This window comes from Gnatocerus cornutus, chromosome 5, assembly GCF_029298725.1.
Source record: "Gnatocerus cornutus isolate USDA-ARS CGAHR chromosome 5, icGnaCorn1.1, whole genome shotgun sequence".
Classification (NCBI taxonomy): Eukaryota; Metazoa; Arthropoda; class Insecta; order Coleoptera; family Tenebrionidae; genus Gnatocerus; species Gnatocerus cornutus.
In genome coordinates, this window is record NC_142237.1 from 17,611,245 (window position 1) to 17,630,125 (window position 18,881).

The 18,881-nt window shown below is 37.2% G+C and overlaps 4 protein-coding genes and 1 non-coding gene across 7 annotated transcripts; 3 read left to right on the forward strand and 2 right to left on the reverse strand.

The window, feature by feature from the left end:
* Positions 1-16: 16 nt before the first annotated feature.
* On the reverse strand, positions 17-3,119 carry Sec63 (translocation protein Sec63). Its single transcript, XM_088035294.1, has 6 exons — positions 2,920-3,119; positions 2,345-2,847; positions 1,862-2,294; positions 1,520-1,813; positions 462-1,168; positions 17-412 (listed from the first exon to the last, which is right to left on the reverse strand). Exons 1-6 carry the CDS (start codon positions 3,038-3,040, stop codon positions 179-181), a joined length of 2,292 nt encoding a protein of 763 aa, XP_087891420.1. The 5' UTR covers positions 3,041-3,119; the 3' UTR covers positions 17-178.
* Positions 3,120-3,930: 811 nt separating this feature from the next.
* On the forward strand, positions 3,931-6,088 carry RpL4 (ribosomal protein L4). Its single transcript, XM_088036203.1, has 6 exons — positions 3,931-4,045; positions 4,331-4,511; positions 4,564-4,934; positions 4,985-5,355; positions 5,541-5,700; positions 5,868-6,088. The coding sequence occupies exons 1-6, from the start codon at positions 4,043-4,045 to the stop codon at positions 5,994-5,996; spliced, it is 1,215 nt and encodes a 404-aa protein (XP_087892329.1). The 5' UTR covers positions 3,931-4,042; the 3' UTR covers positions 5,997-6,088.
* LOC148175248 (small nucleolar RNA SNORD18) lies at positions 5,737-5,808 on the forward strand. The gene has a single exon (XR_015770221.1). It is a non-coding gene; the product is annotated as a small nucleolar RNA SNORD18 (small nucleolar RNA).
* Positions 6,089-6,698: 610 nt separating the features above from the next.
* LOC148175249 (dynein regulatory complex subunit 5-like) lies at positions 6,699-9,466 on the reverse strand. The gene is made up of 7 exons (XM_088036202.1): positions 9,289-9,466; positions 8,891-9,243; positions 8,691-8,843; positions 8,286-8,389; positions 8,059-8,240; positions 7,757-8,013; positions 6,699-7,420 (listed from the first exon to the last, which is right to left on the reverse strand). Exons 1-7 carry the CDS (start codon positions 9,458-9,460, stop codon positions 7,136-7,138), a joined length of 1,506 nt encoding a protein of 501 aa, XP_087892328.1. The 5' UTR covers positions 9,461-9,466; the 3' UTR covers positions 6,699-7,135.
* Positions 9,467-12,320: 2,854 nt separating this feature from the next.
* LOC148175250 (uncharacterized) lies at positions 12,321-16,538 on the forward strand. 3 transcript variants are annotated; one of them, XM_088036260.1, is made up of 10 exons: positions 12,322-12,462; positions 12,515-12,559; positions 12,647-12,676; positions 12,730-13,086; positions 13,136-13,219; positions 13,268-13,348; positions 13,401-13,490; positions 13,549-14,925; positions 15,052-16,314; positions 16,368-16,538. In XM_088036260.1, exons 1-10 carry the CDS (start codon positions 12,408-12,410, stop codon positions 16,409-16,411), a joined length of 3,426 nt encoding a protein of 1,141 aa, XP_087892386.1. In that variant the 5' UTR covers positions 12,322-12,407; the 3' UTR covers positions 16,412-16,538. The 3 variants fall into 3 exon arrangements, with proteins under 3 accessions (XP_087892384.1, XP_087892385.1, XP_087892386.1); XM_088036258.1 differs by having other exon boundaries at positions 12,321-12,462; positions 13,549-16,314; XM_088036259.1 differs by having other exon boundaries at positions 12,321-12,462; positions 13,139-13,219; positions 13,549-16,314.
* The last annotated feature ends 2,343 nt before the right edge of the window (positions 16,539-18,881 follow it).

An 18,881-nucleotide genomic window follows, 5' to 3' on the forward strand; every position in this document is an offset into this window, starting at 1 on the left:
CAGTGAATAAAACACATTTTAAATTTAAATTTTTTTCATACAAATATAAATACAAGTGACATTAGCCCAGTACCAAGTTATTTATAATTGTGAAAATTTACGAGCCTGATTAAAGACTGACCAGAATGTTCACAACATAAATGCTATTTCTAAGTCTTTCTTTGATTGCGTTGTTAAATCAGTCGTCACCTTCGGATAAATCTTCATCGGTGGTGTATTCCGATTCGTGCGCATCTTCTTTCGCCGAGCCTTCTTCTTCTTCTAAATCCTCCCATTGCGGATGCTCTGTAATCTCTGCAGGCGCTGCTTTGACATCCAGTTTTATGTCTTTTTGTTGATCAAATCCAATATAGGAGTCCGATCGCAAACAAACGGCGAAGGAATAAACTCCTTCCCAGTTTGGAGCAGTGAACTGAAAAAAGTTTAGTTTATAACGAGAAATGGAATAAAAGTTGTTTTACTTTTAAATGAACGACTTCTTGATCTATTAAACTGGTGACGTAATGAGGCACTGTTAAAAGCGTCCTAGACTTCCTATCGCAAATGTACGTCCACCAATATTCCTGCTTATCATTAGGGAAGAACGGACTATGCACAGGATGCGAGTTCTTTGACTTCCCCTGCAGAGCCTTCTCCCTCTCGTGCAGCTTCTGGAACTTGGCCCACTCCTGATCCTCTTGATCTTCATCTTCATGTTTAAACTTCCGCGCACTGTCATCCTCCGAAGACTTATCGTTAGTCTCAGCGTCACTCACATCCGATATTTCACTCTCTTCCTCTTTCGACTCTTCATCCTTGATTTTCTCTACCTTCGGACGTTCTTCTTTTTTGTCTTCTTTGGCTTTTTTCTTGTCAGCTGCCGGCGATTCTTCTACTTTTGGTTTAATGCCAGCAGCCGGTTTAGTCTGTTTGCTGGTCTTCTTACTCTTTTTTCCACCTCCACGCTTCTGCTTCAACCAAGCAGGACGTTTGGCGGCTGCAACTTGACTTTCTGCCTCTCCCGCACCTTCTTTCACTGGTTCTGCTTCAACGCTGTTTTCGTTGCTGAGGTTATTGTCTTCAGCGGTCTCGTCGCCAAACAGATTGCTCATGTTTCTGCGGATTAGGGTGACTATGACTGTGACGATGGCGCCGGCGGTCACTTCGGTGGGATTTTCATCGTCCATTACTAAAAGAGACATGAAAATTGTAAATAAAATGATGATATTGCAGGTGATTTCATAACAAATGTTTTTTGCTGCAAAAAACGCAATTTCCGGTTTTTATTGGTAAAAAATGAACTTGAGATTATAAACGATTTAAAAAATTCGGTTATCGCAATTGCATTGGCATTCAAATGATTACGGGAACATAAAAATTAATACAGTGGAAACAATTACACTTATTAGTAGTTATTTAATTTATGGCAAGTCAACAAACCATAAAAAATTCCCATAAGGTCGAGATTTGCTTTGTTTAGAACTTTGCACTTCCCAAAAAACAAATTACGCAAACATTTAAATATTTTACCAATTCTTACCTTCATACTTGACTTGGAAATCAATATAAGGCATGTTTCCAAGAACTTTGTTAACATCTTCATACTGCATATCGCTCAAATGCTTCAAGATGTTCCTCCTCTCCTCCTTCTTCAGTTGTGCATACTGTTGCAAAGACTTGATTGGCTTCTTCTTGTTGCTAAAATACTTTAAATTCTCTTCATTAACATGTGGTAACTGAAGCAAAGGCGATTTAAATTCCCACAGAGCTTGGACAATCATTGGGCACAATTTCATACAGTTTTCTATAGTTTCAATAGTGGGTAGTCTTTGTACTGCAACACAAAAGTTACAAACAATACTTTTTCAACCAAATGTCTTACTTCTGCGATTATAGGCGAGCACGATGAGCTGATTGACACAATTGACCTGTTCTTGGATTAAATATGGACATTTCGCTATAAGATATCTCCTATCTACTTCTAAAGTGTTGGGATTCAGAGGTATGCGCGATAAATGAGCATGAATTATAGCACGAGCCTTAATACTGTAGGTGTAACATAAAGGGGGTTCTTTGTTTTTTTCACTTAGATTTGGCAATTTCTTGATAAGTTGAGGGACTTCTTCATTGTCGGATTGTCTCTCTACTATTTCAGAATTGTGTTTCTTGTTGAATTCCAAACTGGCTGCAAGGATCATGATGACACGTTTCAAGGCCATGCTGGGGGTCTTATGGAAAAAGAAATAGTACATCTGAGTTGTATCTAACAGGACTTGATCTGTGAATTTGATGCTGCGGTACCACCAAGTACCCACCTGTGAAAATGGGGTGAGAAACCAATGGGGAATATATTGTGGTGACTTACAACAATGGGAAGAGCGACCATGAAGACAAGAGCATAGAGACCTAGTACCCATACACTATTTTCCTTTTCTACAATCCATGATGGCAAGGCTATTCCAAAACTCATAGCCCCTGGACCATCAGGGTTGCCGTATTTCTCCCAGTTCTTTCTAGCTTCATCATCAGTCAAAGCTTGATAGGCTTTTGATAGTTTCATAAACTCCTTTTCATCACCAGTATCTTTATCAGGATGGAGGATAAGAGACAATCTCCTGTAAGCTTTTTTGATTTCACCCTGGCTAGCCCCTAATGGGATGCCTAATATTTCGTAAGGATCAAAATTCGCCATTTCGTAATCAAATTGAGACACTTTGTAGGCTAACAACAATAATAAAATCCAGCCAATTATTATAACCAATTTGATTAAGTTTTTTTTTGTGCCTTTCCATGGATCCGCAGTTTTTTGGAACTCTCGTTTCTTTACGCAGTTGGGGCAATGACATTTTTTATTCTCTTCGTCTGGATCTAAAACAAGGTCAAAAAAATACTTATTAGTATTCCATATTTTAAAATTGAAATTCTAGGAGGTTAGGTTACCTCTTCTTTTTTCTCGTGGCCAATAGTATAACGTCGCCGGGATGAGAACCAAAGCTAGAAACGAGAGTAAAAAATAAAAAAACGTGGAGCCACTTTCATCATATTGGAATTTTTGCCCCATTTTAATGATTATTTAATAAAAATCAGGCGACGTGTAATGTTATTTGACAACTTGAATATCTTGGGTCTGTCATGCGCATGTGCGTGAAAACTGTTATTTCTACTGAACCTGAATTTAATTATTAAAAAACAGTTTTGGGGTCAAATTTTTTTATTCTTTTGACAAAAATTATATTTTGATTGTATAAATTTTTATAATTATTTCATGTTTAATGTTTTATCGAATTTTTATTGTTTGATATCTCCGAAACTACGTCAGATTAGAAAAACGCGGTGCGCGCAATGGTTTTTCTGCCTTTTTTTTGCGAAGAATCCGGTCTTTCCTATCCCAGATTCAAAAATTGTTTTTTTTAATTAAATTTTAATTTAGGTTTTTTGTGATTTTTTGAATACTGGAAGCTTGACATTTCCTGGTCTACTGCCACTACAGATAGAAATATGCGTTTGCGCTATTGCTTTTCTCGCGCTTAAATAGGAATGCGTCGTAACCGTAAGAAAATCAGTGACCTACATTTAGTTTTTAACCGTTAAAATATAAAAGAAAATATGTGCTCAAATGTTACAATCATTTCTGTTGACCAAATTTTCAAGTAGCTTACTTAACTGTTTTATTGAATTTAAACCAAAAACGTGAAAAAATGTGAACTCAAAAAATATATGATTCATTATTGCATAGATATTAAGTTTAATACTCTAATAGATTTTTATTTTAGGAATTTTAGAATTGATAACTAAACTTATTATCTTTCCTAAAAACTTACCTGTTGACAGTCAATATGTTACCGGACCGAACACTTTCCTGAACTAAAGTGATCGAAATAGAAAGTTAAAAAACGCTATTCATAACTAAAGAATTTAAATTTACCGCTTTTTCAGCGGAAGCTGCCAACTCCTATATTCCTACTTTATCGACTGACAACATGGCCATTTCCTTTTGCATGGCGGACGTTGTGTTCGCTTGATGTGTGAGACTAGTGGAAAATAGTTTTAAGTTTTACAAAAAATGGTAAGTTTTAAATAACTTTTTTCAAACTTAATCAATAAATTATTACTTTTTGAACACCTGTGTGTGGTAATTTAACGTAAAATTTAGTACTTTTGTCAAATTTCATGTAAATATGCTGTGACCACGTGTCCGCAACATTTCTTCTTCTAGATTCCGTGATGATTTGCTTTTGGTCCGTGTTTCTGAATACTCTTGATTATACTAATCAAAAGCTCTGATTTCTCGCTGTTCTTCCTACAAACTTGTTGTTATTTCCATTAAGTTTCTAATTGGTTTTTCTCCTAGTCGCTAGCCACCGCACGCCCCTTGGTGAGCGTGTACAATGAGAAATCTGAAGAAGTCAAAGGGGAGACTGTCGCCCTTCCAGCTGTCTTCAAAGCCCCCATCAGACCCGATGTCGTCAACTTTGTCCATCAGCAACTCTCCATGAACCATCGCCAAGCTTACTGCGTCAGCGACAAAGCTGGTAAGGCTCAGAAGCCCCCGCATTGATTTAAGACTCATCAAAAGTTGTATAGGTCACCAGACTTCAGCCGAGTCATGGGGTACCGGTCGTGCCGTTGCACGTATCCCGCGTGTCCGTGGTGGTGGTACTCATCGCTCTGGCCAGGGTGCTTTTGGTAACATGTGTCGTGGAGGTCGCATGTTTGCGCCGACTAAACCATGGCGTCGTTGGCATAGACGCGTAAATGTAAACCAGCGCCGGTACGCTTTGGCCTCTGCTGTTGCCGCCAGTGGTGTCCCCGCCTTGGTTTTGAGCAAGGGACATGTTATTGATCAGGTGCCTGAATTGCCTTTGGTGGTCTCAGACAAGGTCCAAGAGCTGACCAAGACTAAACAAGCTGTGCAGTTTTTGAGACGCATCAAGGCCTGGCCAGATATCCAGAAGGTAATACCAACATAATTTTAATTCTTATTCTAACTGGTGTTTTGTACTAGGTCTACAAGAGCCAGCGCTTCCGCGCCGGCAAAGGTAAAATGCGTAACAGGAGGCGTATCCAACGTCGTGGTCCTTTGGTGGTTTATCACAAAGATCAAGGCCTTCGCCGCGCATTCCGCAACATCCCTGGAATCGATTTGATCAGCGTGGAAAAACTCAACCTTTTGAAATTGGCTCCTGGTGGTCACGTTGGACGTTTCGTCATCTGGACCGAGTCCGCTTTCCAGAGATTAGACAAGCTGTTCGGCAGCTGGAAGACTGCATCTGCTGACAAGAAGGGTTACAACTTGCCCCAACCAAAAATGTCTAACACTGATTTGGCTCGTTTGTTGAAGGCTGATGAAATTAAGAAAGTTTTGCGTGTACCACAGTACGTATCTGGAAATTTCTATTTTTTATTTTATTTTTTTATATGATGATACGCTTTGAGCACTGGGTTATGATAATCAATGATTACTTAACTTTATACGTTGACATTTTTACTGAACGTTTTTACTCTTTGATAAGTTGATTATGTTTTGAATGTTTTCTAAGTTTGTTAACTTTTTTTTGCAGGAAGAAGGTTGTTCGTCGTGTACGTCGTCTCAATCCATTGACCAACACAAGAGCTATGTTGCGTCTTAACCCATACGCTGCTGTATTGAAACGTCAAGCAATTCTGACAGGTCAAAAACGCAAAGCTAGTAGAGATGAAGTTTTGGCTAAGAAGCGGAAGGTGAGAAAACTTTTAAAATTTCAGTTGAAAAAGAAATTAAAATGATGATTTGCTTTTGGTCCGTGTTTATGAATTATCACTGATTTTTCAATCAAAAGCTCTGATTTTTTAACTTTTTTTTTATTTTTTATTGTGTTTGTAGTAATTCTAATGTCACGATTTTATAGGTGGTTCTCCCTGAAACATCGCCCATCATCAGATCGGCGAAATTGCAAGCAAGAAGGAGGCAAGCAATTTTGAAAGCCAAGTCTGGCAAACCAAAAAAAGCTGTGAAGAAAGCTCCTGCGAAAAAATAATGGGATTAGTTTAGTTCTCATATAATTTTATATTTGGACTACATTGATTCTGGTTTATTTGTAATTAAAAATAAAAATTTGATTGACAGAAATGGTTTGTTTTTCTCCTTCCATCCAACAGAAAAAAAGGGAGATATTTTTGAATTAGTGTACAAAACTAATTCATAAAAAAAGAATCCGACATGGATAATGGTAAAAACATTCAGAAACATGTAATGTTTGTTTTGGTCCTTAATTGGATCATTTTTTATCGAGTTCAAACAAAATATACGGTTATCGCTAACATTACCTAATTTTTTTCGACTGTTGTCTTGCTTCGCTTAGATCGCTGTATCAATAGATTTATAAATCAGCCAGTGATAAGGTGGGTTTGACTTAGTCGGTCATTTCTTAATATCTGTCAATTATCTGACTTTTGTAAGTTATGTTAAACAGGTTCATAATATGCCTACCGACTAGATAAATAAAATTTGTAATCAGTGATGACTCACTGATGTAATTCAAGGTCTATAAGAAAAAAAAAGCGTTATAGAAACGATGCTGTCTGTTTATTAAAAAAGTCTTATATTTATAAATAACTATTTTAACTACAGAAAATCAAGTTTAATAAGTCTAAAACAGGAATTACAAACATCGACAGATTTTACTCCTATAAATAACTTAAATTTAATAATGTTTATTAGACCATGCCATTTATACAAATTTTAATTGTAAAGTAGACTACATTTATTACACCCACATTCTTTAATTAATTTATTAATCAGAGCTAAACCTTGGAAGCAGCTTTATATAAAATAAAAAATATGTATATTTCGACGAAGATCTCTTATTTTCTTTTATGTAACGCTTAATTAAAGAATTGACCCGTGAATTAAACATCCACTGATTGTTAATTATATCTGCACGTAAAATTCATTGATACACTTTGTAATTCCTAACAAGTTATAATTAAAAAACGTTAGGAGCAAATTTTACACTTTTAACGTAATATCCATGTTCGATAAACAACTCTAATTAGCTCTTAAGAGTGGTAAAAATAACATTTTATAGCATCCTTTTATGTTTTCAAGCTTTTTTTGGGGCCCATTTTATTAACACCGATAGCAAAAACGGCTCTCTTGTTGTAAAGACGCCCACTTTCAAATTGCTTCTACTAATTCTGCCTCATCCTCTTCAGGTTCGTTAATTTTTTCAAAGGCATTTTCAATTTCACTTAATAACTCTTCTGTAATTTCGAAACTGTATTGTGGTTCGATAATAATGGGTTTCTTCTTAGTTCTTGGACATCTTTTGGCTATTTTGTTTTTATCGATTCTTTGAAGAATTGAAAATTCGTCTTCTGGAGATAATTTACACATTCGGACGTCTAGCTTCGTTAGCGAGGTATTGTATCGGAGACCTTGTAGAATAATTTTGCCCATTTCCTGTAACCGGTGATAAAAAGTTGATGTTCTTCGAACTTAGAAAAGACATCCAGCGCTAGACGTGCCGGTAATTTAGTTATGTGCAATTTAATAGGAATATCAAGGTTCTTAGTTTGATGATTGGTAATAAACAATTAATTATACTGCACCTTTGTCGTTAATATAATATATAACACTGAATTTATTATTCTCCACAAGAAATGCAGGCGGTCTTAAGTACTCATTTGGCATATTAATTGCAGATTCATGTTTACATGAATTATTATAAAGATCTCGTGTAATATGAATTCCCACATGGAAAGTCCGCATCCGCTTTAATAAAATTAAAATAATTACCTGACCCAAACAATTATTACTGATATTAAGATGATCTAAACTCGAATTATGCTCAATCATGTCACCGAGAGCCGGCAAGTTCTTGATTCCACAACCGTTCAACAATAAACTTTTCATATTTCTAACATCTAACTGGAGCAACTTCATTAGATGACCAGCGCCGGTGTCTCCAAGAGGATTTAACTTTAAATCTAGCAATGTTACAAGCGAGTTTCGTTGACAAAGAGCGAAACAGAGAGCTTCAACACCTTTGGGACCTGGTAAAAGAGTCGTTACGAAAGTTTTTACAATTAGAAATTTACCTATTCGGTTATTGGCTAAAATTAATTCTTGAACTGAGTTGTGAAGACAGAATTTGCTTAGGGCAACGGAGGCATCGTCGGAGAGGCGACAGTGGGAAAAGTCCAGGGTTTGCAAGTCGTGTTTTAACAAAGATTTCATTATTATGGTGGCTTTTTCGTCATCGATTTCCGAGTTTTTTAGCCTACAATCAATCTGAATTGCTTCAGTAACGACAAGAATTACTCACCTGAACACTTTAAGATTGCATTTTTCTATGCCTTTGGCGAGGAGTTTTATGTCTTGGACAGGAATCCTCACCACGTCCCATGTGAATTTTTCGCCAACGTACGTCTAGCAACAAGATACGCAGTTTTAAACTTCCTGTCTTCTTTAACATGCAGTTATCATGTTTAAAAATTAAAATACGGAAGATATATAACGTAGTTCATCCATTACAATTTATTTCCAATAAATTGAAATTTCTACATGACTCTTTTCGCACATTTGTCTCATTATTAACTGCGTTTTTCTCTCAGAACTAATTACAATTTACTCAAATTGTTTTATCCTTGATTTTTTGCTGCCGTTGCCATTTATAATTTGTTTGCTCTTCCAAATTATGAACTCACATGTTCTCAATAGAAATATTTACCTGTTTAAAACAAATCGACAATTCTGTTAAATTTTCCAGCCCTGTTACAATCGCATTGAGAGGAATCCGATTTGAGGAATTTTCCGAAGCTTGTAGTTCCCTCAAGTCTAAATTTTTGACGAAGTTGCTGCACAAGTCCGAGAGTTCTTTCATCTAAAAATAATTATTAACAGAAACCGCAAAAATGTCGCGTTTGGTACTTTTTCAGCGTCATATTCTTCGGGTTTTAGCTTTTCGAGGTAGTCGCGGATGTACATTTCGAGAAAACATTCTTTCCATTTTCTTTTGTTTGTGGAAAAGTCCCGGCTGATGGTACTACTGCTATGTTTTCTGCTACCATTTCCATTGCCGTTTTTCACAATTTCGGTTATCTGGAAGTCTTGCTGGACATTGTTTGGTATTGATTTTGGCCACTTTTCCACATAGCAGCGCTTCCAGTAAATATCGTCATCGATCTTCGGGACTGTTAAAGTCAGTGGTAAAGCAGTTGGAAGAACATCCAGTAAGAAGCAATGATCGACTACCAGTGGAATCTCCTCAAGAATGGGATTAGCTGGAAGTTATTTCAGTAAAACTACGAGAAAAAGCACGATTTTACCTTCCCAGTTGCTTGCTATGGCTTCTAGACAAATTTCTTGTAAACTTTTCGGGACGTCTTGATCCCAGTCTGAAAGATTGTTACTCTGAAGACTGTTAATCCATTTCGTATCACTTCGATAGTCATTGTAAGTTTGTAAAGTGTTTTTATTGACCGTCACGGGTATTCTCATTTTGCTACGAATACATCATCGACCAAACAAACTTTCGCTGCTAGAAATTGTTTACTTTTCAAAACAAATAGGATTTTTTACCGGCCATCATTTTTGTCTAATTAGTGCTAGGATGCTAATTAAATCAAATTTAAATAATCAACAAGATCCGTGTCTCAAATTAATAAAAGCCGTAACGGTTGTTTAGTTAGAATCTGATACAGATTCTTGATATAAATAATAACCTTCGTGTTAAATTTATTCTTATTGTTTAGTGCATAGTTGATTTGTTGACCTAACACGGACTTTCCAGATGACTAATGTGATAAATTGGATTAAAAATTTATACTGTGCTAACGCACGATCCGCTTCTAAATAAAGAAAACTAAAAAGGTCGTTACTAATAAAGAAATTACTCTTGACGCATTTATTGTCAGAGTAACTACATATTTCTGGATATGAATGAGATCATACGAAAATGTTAATAACTGCCTACACGGTAACAAAGTGCATTTTAAGTGTTTTTCTATCAATTTTTATGACTTGTCTAAAGAACTCTTCAATTTTTCGTCTCCAATCTATTTTTAAATGACGTGGGCTTTTTTGTCAGTTTCTCAGAAATGTTTGAACAAGGATGTTGATGAAGAACAAAATTGACCGGCAATGAAACTGTTTTTAAGCTTTATAAATATGAATATTTATAGATAACGTCACAGCAGAAATGTTGACGGTGGAGAATACTCCTGTGGCGTCAAATTAACCTGAAATAGCCTTCGAAGGATGAAAAATGGAAACTGCCTTGACTGGATTCATATTTGTTTTTCTTAAATTACAGAGGTAAATGGACATGTGTTTCTACTGTTTAAAGATTTTATAATATGAAATTTGGAATTTTTGATTTAAATGAAATTTAATGTTATTTTCTATCTTAATATGTAATTAATTCTGGAAACTCCCAGAAACCTGCATTTTAATTGTTCAAGTAATATAAAACTTCGAAAATGCTCATTGCTATTATAGAATATCAAAGTTGAAATTTCCGGCTTAAATTACTCCGGATTCTTGTCTGGAGATTTGATAACTTAAAAAAGGTCGATTTTGGATGCACAATAAAAGTTGTAACGACTTTAACAACTTGATTATGAATTATACCTAAGAAACAAATTTTATTGCAGTTTTAGTGACGATAGAAGAACCAATAATAACACGCCGATAAAACATGCTTTTTTAAAAAAAGTCGCCTGACCTTGTTGGATGTTTTCACCTGCAATGACCCCAAAAGAAGAGCTCGGATTTTCCAATAATCAGCCCCGAAGATCGAACATTCAGATTAAATCAATTTGGAGGACTTGTTAAATTCAAAATCCCAAATCTGACAATATTTAAAACTCAAGAGATCAAGGCAAACAGAAGCAGTTTCTAAAATTGTTTTAATTTAATTTCGTTCGTTCAAGAAAAATTATAGAAATAATCAAAAAAATAATAAAAAAATCAAAAGAACTTTGCGCTCGGCCACATATTTTAAACGCAAACGAAGATCATCAGAGAGAATCTTTGAATTCTATATTGTCTTTCGAGTTCGACCCAAATTTTGAAAGTTTCTAAGAAATGTGCCTGCAATAACATTCAAATTTGAATGGACTGAAGCAGATGTCCATGAATTCTCGCTTTTTAACAGTTTAGCAGTTCAGCCTTAACCTTTATAAGTCGTGTGAGTCTACAATTGTTAAAATGAAGCTTAAATTCTCTTAAGGCACTAAACTCTCCCATTTCGAAACTGCAATATGTGGATCTGGAAACCTCTTAATGTAATTTATTCATATCAGATAGAAGTATTATTTATCTACCTAAGAGATGAGAAATTCCATACTCCATGTCATATTTAATTGCATAATATGATATACGAGATTGTAAACAAGTCTTTGTAGTAAAACCAAACAATTAATCAAAACAGTGTTATTTTACTAAAAAACCTATTTTTAGATCCAGGATCAAATCCTTGTACTAAATGTCAACGAGGATAATAACGCGGTTGGGTGCAGGCATTAGTCATTTTTGTGTAGGATGACAGGTCCTTAACGAATGCAAATTTATGCAAAATTGTTGGCCAAATACGACAATTATTTAACACTTACACAATTTCATTTAACATTATGCTTTCTGCATTTGGGGCCAAAACTGGATAAATAGATCAGCTCTGACGCAAACAATGACAAGTTTTATCGCAATTTCTAGTACATCTTATGCTAATTCAACCGTGGCCACTAAAATGTGTACTACCTGTTGATTCTTTTAGGAAAAAAATGGGATATTGGAGTTCCCATCACTTGGAGCCGTTACTTTTAACAGGCAATTAGTATAATGACAGCACGATTTCGTGTCCATTTAGTATGGAAAAAATCTTAAATACCAACACGAGGAGGATTAATGGTAATATTTCGCGATAAATAATTCTGAATAATAGGTGTCGATTGAGTGCCAAACTGAGCGATGCATACCTATTGACGCGATAATTGAACACTTGAAAACAAATCAATTATTTTATATTCTGGTGGTATTGGAATAAATTATCTTGCCCAATTTGTTTTCAGGAAAGGCTGAGGAGTGGGCTTCTGGGTATTGTCCTCACATCTCAAAATCACCTTGTCCTCATGACAGATTCAAAGAACTATAAATAAAAAAAAACACTTGCAGAATTTGGGCTTTTAACCACTCTCAACAAATTGTTTCAGATAAAATCAAGTATGAACGCCATTGGAAATCACAAATTATTCTGAACTTTGCATTACCGAGAAAAACCGAGCTGAGATGTAGATGCGCCGAGATCATTTTTTTTCGTCATCACGGATTATGTTGGTACTTTTTACCTACACAAACTCGTTATAATATAAATAAGCGCTGGACGCCTTCAGGATTGTAGTCTTCTCGAACCTGTAGATCTGATTAGTTGTCGACTACGCCGCTGACCATGAAACGTAAATTTTATTCAGTATTGTTCCTAGCTGTGGTGTCAATCAATTTGTGTAAGTGAAAAGTGGGAATTTATGTAATGACGGTAACTGTTAATTTTTGCAGCGGAAGAGCACGGCGTCAAAGGTGGTGGCTTCAGCGGCAGCTTCAGTAAGTACTCAAATCAATCCCCCAAATCTTTTAAAGTGTTCTAATTGCACTGTCTCAATTGCCCTTTTTAACAATTTTTTTTGGCAGGTTCGTCATCAGCCTCGGCACAATCTTCATGTAAGTTGCTTTTTTTTGGTGTTTGACCACTTTCCTAAAATCCTCTTCTTCAGCCTTCAGCAGTTCAAGTTCGGGGTCGTTCACGGGCAGTGGCTCTTTGAATGACATCGGTGCCGGATTCAAAGACTTGGTTGGGAATTTAGCGCAGGCTGGTGCATCAGCTGGAGCTGGTGCAGGTCTTATTGGAGGTGCATCAGCGGGAACCGGAAATGGAGCTTACAAAGGCGGCAGTTTTACAGGAAATGGAGCAGGTAATTTTGGTGGAAGCAGCGGTTCTAAAAGTGGGAGTTTTGCCAGTGCCGGAAGCTTCTCTGCAAGTGGTGGCGGCGGTTTTGGAGGAACCGGTGGAAGCGGAAGTTTAGTCATCGGAGGAGGTGGTTGTGGAAATAATGCGTGCAGTGGTTCGGGTGGTAAATACTACAAATAGAAAAGTAGAATCTTAGTTTACTGAGTTTTTAGCAGTTGGTAGTGGCACTGGGATTGGTTCTTCAGATGGATTAAAAATTAGTGGAAATGGAGGAGCGACTGTAACTGGAAGCCAAGGTAATTTTCTTCATAAATATTTGATTAGTCTTACTCTTGTATGTATAGGCGGTGCAGGAAGCGTTTGCGGGTTCGGAAATAAAGCCTGTGGCTCTAGTGGTGCTGCAATTTCTAGTGGAAGTTCTTTTGGTATGCATTACCACTCAAAGAAAATGTAAGTTTTAATTATGAAACTCTCTAGGTTCCAGCGGAAGCGGTTTCGCCGGACCAAAAGAAAATCTCAATCAAGGTCTTGGCGTTGGAGGAGGCATTGGAATTTCTGGATCTAACGGTAATAACTCAGACAGTTTAGAACTTCATTTTACTGATCAAATGATTTATATACATAGGTCCGTTCCCCGACGGCAATAACCCTTTAAACGGTGAAAGCACAGTTAAAGAAATTCCAGTCAAAGAAACTGAAGAACCTGGTGCGACATCCACAGGAAACACAGCTAATTCCATTGCAGGATCTTCCGGAGGTGGAAGTTATAACGCTCAACCGTTACCACTTCTTCCAACGACATCCTCACCTATTTTCACATCTCCAGACATCCAAAACCAACCAGACAATGTTGGCAGCGGCGCTTCAACAGTATCAGCAGGAAGTAGTTCTGGTTCAAGTTCAACGTTTATAAGCGGAGGAGCAGAATCTGGAAGTTACAAACCAGTTACCACTGGTTCTGTTTCTACTACATATGGTACAAATGGATCTGGAAAGAAACCATGCTGTAACGGTCCATTCCCTGGTCCTTCTGGAAGTATCCATGACAGTAAACCAGCTTCGTCTGTGCCTGCAGTTCCACAGTCGCCTGGAGTAGGAGGAACTTACCAACAAGAAGTCTCTCAAGGCAAACCCGCATCGACTGCTTCTGGAGGAAGTTATGTTGGTACATTTCCAGGGCCTTCTGGAAGTATCTATGACAGTAAACCTGCTACGTCTGTGCCTGCAGTTCCACAATCGTCTGGAGTAGGAGGAACTTACCAACAAGAAACTCCTCAAGGCAAACCTACACTATTTGTTCCTGCTGCTCCTGGAGGGTCGTATTCGTCAGGAGGAAGTTATGTTGGTACATTACCAGGTCCGTCTGGAAGTATCCATGACAATAAACCTGTTTCGTCAGTTCCACAATCGCCTGGAGTAGGAGGAAGTTACTATCATGAAACCCCGCACGGTAAACCTCCAGTATTTGTACCTGTTGCTCCATCATCTGGGGGAAATTATAACGGCCCGTTCCCGGGTCCTTCTGGAAGTATTCATGACAGCAAACCTGCGTCTTCTGTACCACCAGTTTCAAGCGTTGGAGTAGGAATTACTTCGGGATCTCAAGGAACTGATTATATTTCCCATGTTCCTTCACATCAAAAACCTTTCCCTGGTCCTTCTGGTAGTATTCACAGTAGTAAACCTGCATCTTCTGTACCATTACTTCCAAGTGCTTCGCCTGGAGGAACTTACTCTCATGGTAGTGCTGGTTCTGTTCCTTGCTGTAAAGGACCATTTCCAGGTCCACATGGTAGTATTCACGATTATAAGTTAGCATCTTCTGTCCATCCTCCACAACCTCAACACCCTTCCTATGTAAAGCCAACATTCCCAGGATCTCATGGAAGTATTCATGAAAGCAAACCAGTTCATCCTGTTTCCTCCACTGGAACCGGTTATCATACTCAACCCGAGAATCAATACTCTGGACATCCTATATGGCAAAAACATGATGGCCCAGGTAATGGACACTACTATCACGTAGCAAAACCACACTTAATTCTTGAACCACCAGTTTTAAGTGGTACAATTCACACAAAGCCACATGAAAGCTACAATCCTCTTAATCCAGACTTTATATTCGTAGGAAGTTACAAACCGCATGCTGGTGCTGGGCATGCAACTGGTGGTGTAATTGTGGAAAAACCTGTTGTAAAACCAGAATTTGATCATGGACATGCTGAAGAAGAGCCAGAAGTATTGCCAGAAGCTGAAAAATCAATCTCAGGATTTGGAAGTGGTGGCGTAGAAGTTCAAAAACCAGAGAGTCATGTTAAAGATACCTCATCTGTGTCGTTTGGAACATCATTTGGTAGCTCATCTACTAGCAGCGGCGTCGATAGCGTGCAGACACAACCAAAACCTGTGGAGACATCTACTACTAGTAGTAGCAGTAGTTTTGACACTAGTTTTGCGACAGGAGGGGCTACTGTTTCGGGCGAAAAAGATACTTCATCTGTTACTATTTCTGGTGCTAGTGCTGGTTCTGGTACTGGAATATCAACAGAGGGTGGTTATGCAACTGGGCATGGTCACACTCAACCGAAACCTACTGAAACTTCGTCTTCTGGCAGTGGTGGTGGTTTTGCCACAGGAGGTGTGGTCGTCCAAAAGCCTGATGATACACTAACTGGAGGAAAGGATATTCCATTTGGTAGTTGGTCTACTGGTGGGTCGGGCAGCGCAGTATCAGGATACAAACCTGGAGCAGAAAAGGACTTTACCTACGGCACTACAGGAGGTGGTTCATCAAGTGGTGGTTTTGCAACCGGAAACGTCGGAATTCAGAAACCCGACGGCAGTGTGTCTTCCGGGAAAGATTCTGGAAGCACTTTTACAACAGGAACTGGCTCAGAATCCTCCGGTGAAGGTTTTGCCACCGGAAGCGTCCTCATCAACAAACCAGATGGTTCAGTCACAGGAGGAAGAGACTTTCCATCCGGCGGATCGTTCGGATATTCAAGCGGTGGTTTAGGAGGTTTTGGAGTAAAAGGTTCCGGCGGTGGAAATTACGGCGGATTTGCTGGATCTCACAGTGGTGGTGGAGGCGGCGGAGGTTACGGAGTTAAAGGATCTTTCGGTGGATCTCACGGTGGTGGAAACTATGGAATTAAAGCACCTTTTGGAGCTGGGGGTCACGGAGGATCTTACAGTTCTGCTGGTTCATACAGTGGCGCCCATGCCGGAGCTGGATCTTTCGCTGGGGGCCAAAGCGGAAGTTATGGAGGCGCGCAAAGTGGTGCAGATGCGGGACTTGGAGGCTTATTGTTTGGTAAACACGGATTAGGAGGATTGGGAGTTGCAGGTTCTGGTTCTTTTGCCAAAGCGGGGTCATATGCAGGCAGTTCAAGTAAGTTATGCAGAGGTGATGGTCGTAAAAAATGTTATTTTTTTTTGTTTTAGGTTTTGCTGGAGCTAGTTCTGGCTCATATTCTGGACATTATTAGTTATAAGTTTATGTAAAGCAACGAACTTATCTGTGAATATTAGGAGTATTTTATAACGTGTAAACGACTATAATAATTATTATGTATCTTTTGTGATTTTTTTATAAATAAAAACGATTTTTTTTAATTAGTTTTTATTTTGCCATTTTGCATAACTACAGAACATTTAAAAAAGATATACAAAGTGTTTATAAATGTTTCAAGCATCAAGCATCATTTTGCCGCTTTTTTTATAGTGAATATAACTATCTTGAAAATCGTCAACGACGTTTCAGTTACGGTTTTATGTAGAAGTTTTTAATTTTCAGATTTCAAACCACAACTAGAACAGTTTTTTGTCAAAATTTACTTTGCTGTAGGACTAAAGGTTAACTACAAATGTTAGTTGAAAAATCTAAACCCACATTTATAATTAGCGGCAAATTTCTTTGTCATTTTATAGCCATCCTTGATCCTAGAAACATTTATAAACACCTTGTATAAATCTAATTTGCATTAGGCTTGTACCTACAGTACGATCTCAATTATCTAGGCAGAACGAAACTGAGCGTAGTCCGGATAACAGAAATGCACAGTTAATTGAAATTATTTATTTAGTTTCTTCAATACCATTTTTAAACCTGTATTAAAAATGTTTTTTTAAAAAAACTATTAAAATTTTGCTTTGTTTTCGTTTACTAAATAATCTCAGTTTTGTAGAGTAAAGTACTTATTATCACAATTTTCAAAATATTTTGTTGAAATAAGTGTTTGTTAATGGGAAATTTTTAATTTTTAAAATTTCTATATCTTATAATGTAAGTACATACACTCAAAAAGGCCAGAATTTTGGAATGCAAAAACAAAATAAATAAATCTTGAAAAAATTTCATACATGCTACCGATTAATAAGATGCCATTCATACATTAAAAATTTGAATAAAATAAACTGTTTACGCTGTTGCATTATAAGTGCAATAAGTGAATAAGGTAACACATATTTGTATGCAAAAGTCAGATAAACCAACTAAATATAATATTAATGTTTTAAACATTTTCGGCTATTCACGGATAACCGAAGCACTGTTATATTGCGTCCGGATTATCGAGGACCCACTATATACCCTAAAACTACATCAACTAAAACTATAATATTTTTATAACATATTTCATTTCTTGAATAAAATAGAAAATGATCTAGATATTGTTGCATAGGAAATCCGAGTGTGACATTTCTTCACAAAACTTACAAACTTATCAGATGATACGCTTTTCATTGTGCTCAAATTTGCAATAACTTAAGTCGTTGCATCACAGAAAAAGTAAAAGTCCTTTCAAAAAATAAAAACGCGAAGGGTACGTTTATTTACAATTTTTATTTCACAAGAAAATTCAAATTGCGCCACAAGGATTCTCCTAATGCAGTCGTACTTAAAAGCTTTCCATAATTATTGTTTAAGGTCTTTTTAATCAAAAATGAAAGGTAAAATGAATTCAAATTTGTTTACATAGCTCCTCGCAACAGTTAATTTTCATTAGCCATCGATTGGTTCCATTCTCATCTCAAGACACCGTACTTGACTCATTGCCAATAATGTCGACCTTCTTACCAAATTACCTTCGAAATTGGGCACACAGGTCCGATTTTGGCAAACTTCCTCAAAATGTCATAAATTTGCGTAAACTATAATGGTCCTAGTGAGTCTAAATGTTTTATTATAGTTTTATAGTGTCGCTGATTGCTTCAATTCAACACTGCGGAAGTAACTTTCGTGTAATGTTTGATGCAACAAATTTTTTTTATATGTGAGGATGAAAAACAAACATAATTGCCATAGAATATAGTTATTGTGTTTGTGCAAATAGAGGGGCCAAAGTGTTAAAATCAATTAATGGGCGAAAGAGGGGGCTTTGTTACTATATAAAATCTGGCTGAAGGGGTTTCAAATCAGTTACCTTTTGATAACTAACATGAAGGTAAAAAATAAATAACAAAAATAAAATAATGAATTAAAATAAAAATAATAATTGTTTTAGGTGTTCGTTTGTGCTCTTGTGGTTGCTGTGGCAGCTAACTTCGCTGAAGGTTTGTTGTTATTTTTGTAATATCTATTTAACTTGTTTTTGTTCTCTTTGACATTTTTTTATTGTAATTGCTTTCTTTTATCACAGTCGTCCGTAATAATTAGACAAACTCCAGAGACGTAAAGTAATAATTACGTCGTCACACATCGCGAATTTTTAATGTGGTTATCAAAGCCACTTAACACTTCTTCACTTATAAATTCAGTGAAAGTTATGTCAACAAATTACCAAATAATACTCATAATCCCCGAATTTCAGCCGGTCTTCTCGGCGGAGGCGGTGGTGGCGGCGGCTGGCAATCCGGCGGAGGAGGCGGTGGCTGGCAATCTGGCGGAGGAGGAGGTGGCTGGCAATCCGGCGGTGGCGGAGGCGGCGGCGGTGGCTGGAAACCTTTAGGAGGAGGTGG

What these genes read in the sequence shown, in the direction of transcription:
- Sec63 (XM_088035294.1), bottom strand. Translation starts at nt 3,040, where the DNA reads ATGGGGCAAAAATTCCAATATGATGAAAGTGGCTCCACGTTTTTTTAT. An exon ending in GCCACGAGAAAAAAGAAGAG is followed by an intron (nt 2,848 to 2,919) that starts GTAACCTAACCT and finishes ACCTTGTTTTAG; the next exon opens with ATCCAGACGAAGAGAATAAA. An exon ending in AAGAAGTCGTTCATTTAAAA is followed by an intron (nt 413 to 461) that starts GTAAAACAACTT and finishes AACTTTTTTCAG; the next exon opens with TTCACTGCTCCAAACTGGGA.
- LOC148175250 (XM_088036258.1), top strand. Translation starts at nt 12,408, where the DNA reads ATGAAACGTAAATTTTATTCAGTATTGTTCCTAGCTGTGGTGTCAATC. An exon ending in TGGCTTCAGCGGCAGCTTCA is followed by an intron (nt 12,560 to 12,646) that starts GTAAGTACTCAA and finishes TTTTTTTGGCAG; the next exon opens with GTTCGTCATCAGCCTCGGCA. An exon ending in TGCGTGCAGTGGTTCGGGTG is followed by an intron (nt 13,087 to 13,135) that starts GTAAATACTACA and finishes CTGAGTTTTTAG; the next exon opens with CAGTTGGTAGTGGCACTGGG.
- LOC148175249 (XM_088036202.1), bottom strand. Translation starts at nt 9,460, where the DNA reads ATGAGAATACCCGTGACGGTCAATAAAAACACTTTACAAACTTACAAT. An exon ending in AAGAATATGACGCTGAAAAA is followed by an intron (nt 8,844 to 8,890) that starts GTACCAAACGCG and finishes AATTATTTTTAG; the next exon opens with ATGAAAGAACTCTCGGACTT. An exon ending in TGTCGATTTGTTTTAAACAG is followed by an intron (nt 8,390 to 8,690) that starts GTAAATATTTCT and finishes TCTTGTTGCTAG; the next exon opens with ACGTACGTTGGCGAAAAATT.
- RpL4 (XM_088036203.1), top strand. An exon ending in CTGCGTCAGCGACAAAGCTG is followed by an intron (nt 4,512 to 4,563) that starts GTAAGGCTCAGA and finishes AAAGTTGTATAG; the next exon opens with GTCACCAGACTTCAGCCGAG. An exon ending in TTTTGGCTAAGAAGCGGAAG is followed by an intron (nt 5,701 to 5,867) that starts GTGAGAAAACTT and finishes ACGATTTTATAG; the next exon opens with GTGGTTCTCCCTGAAACATC.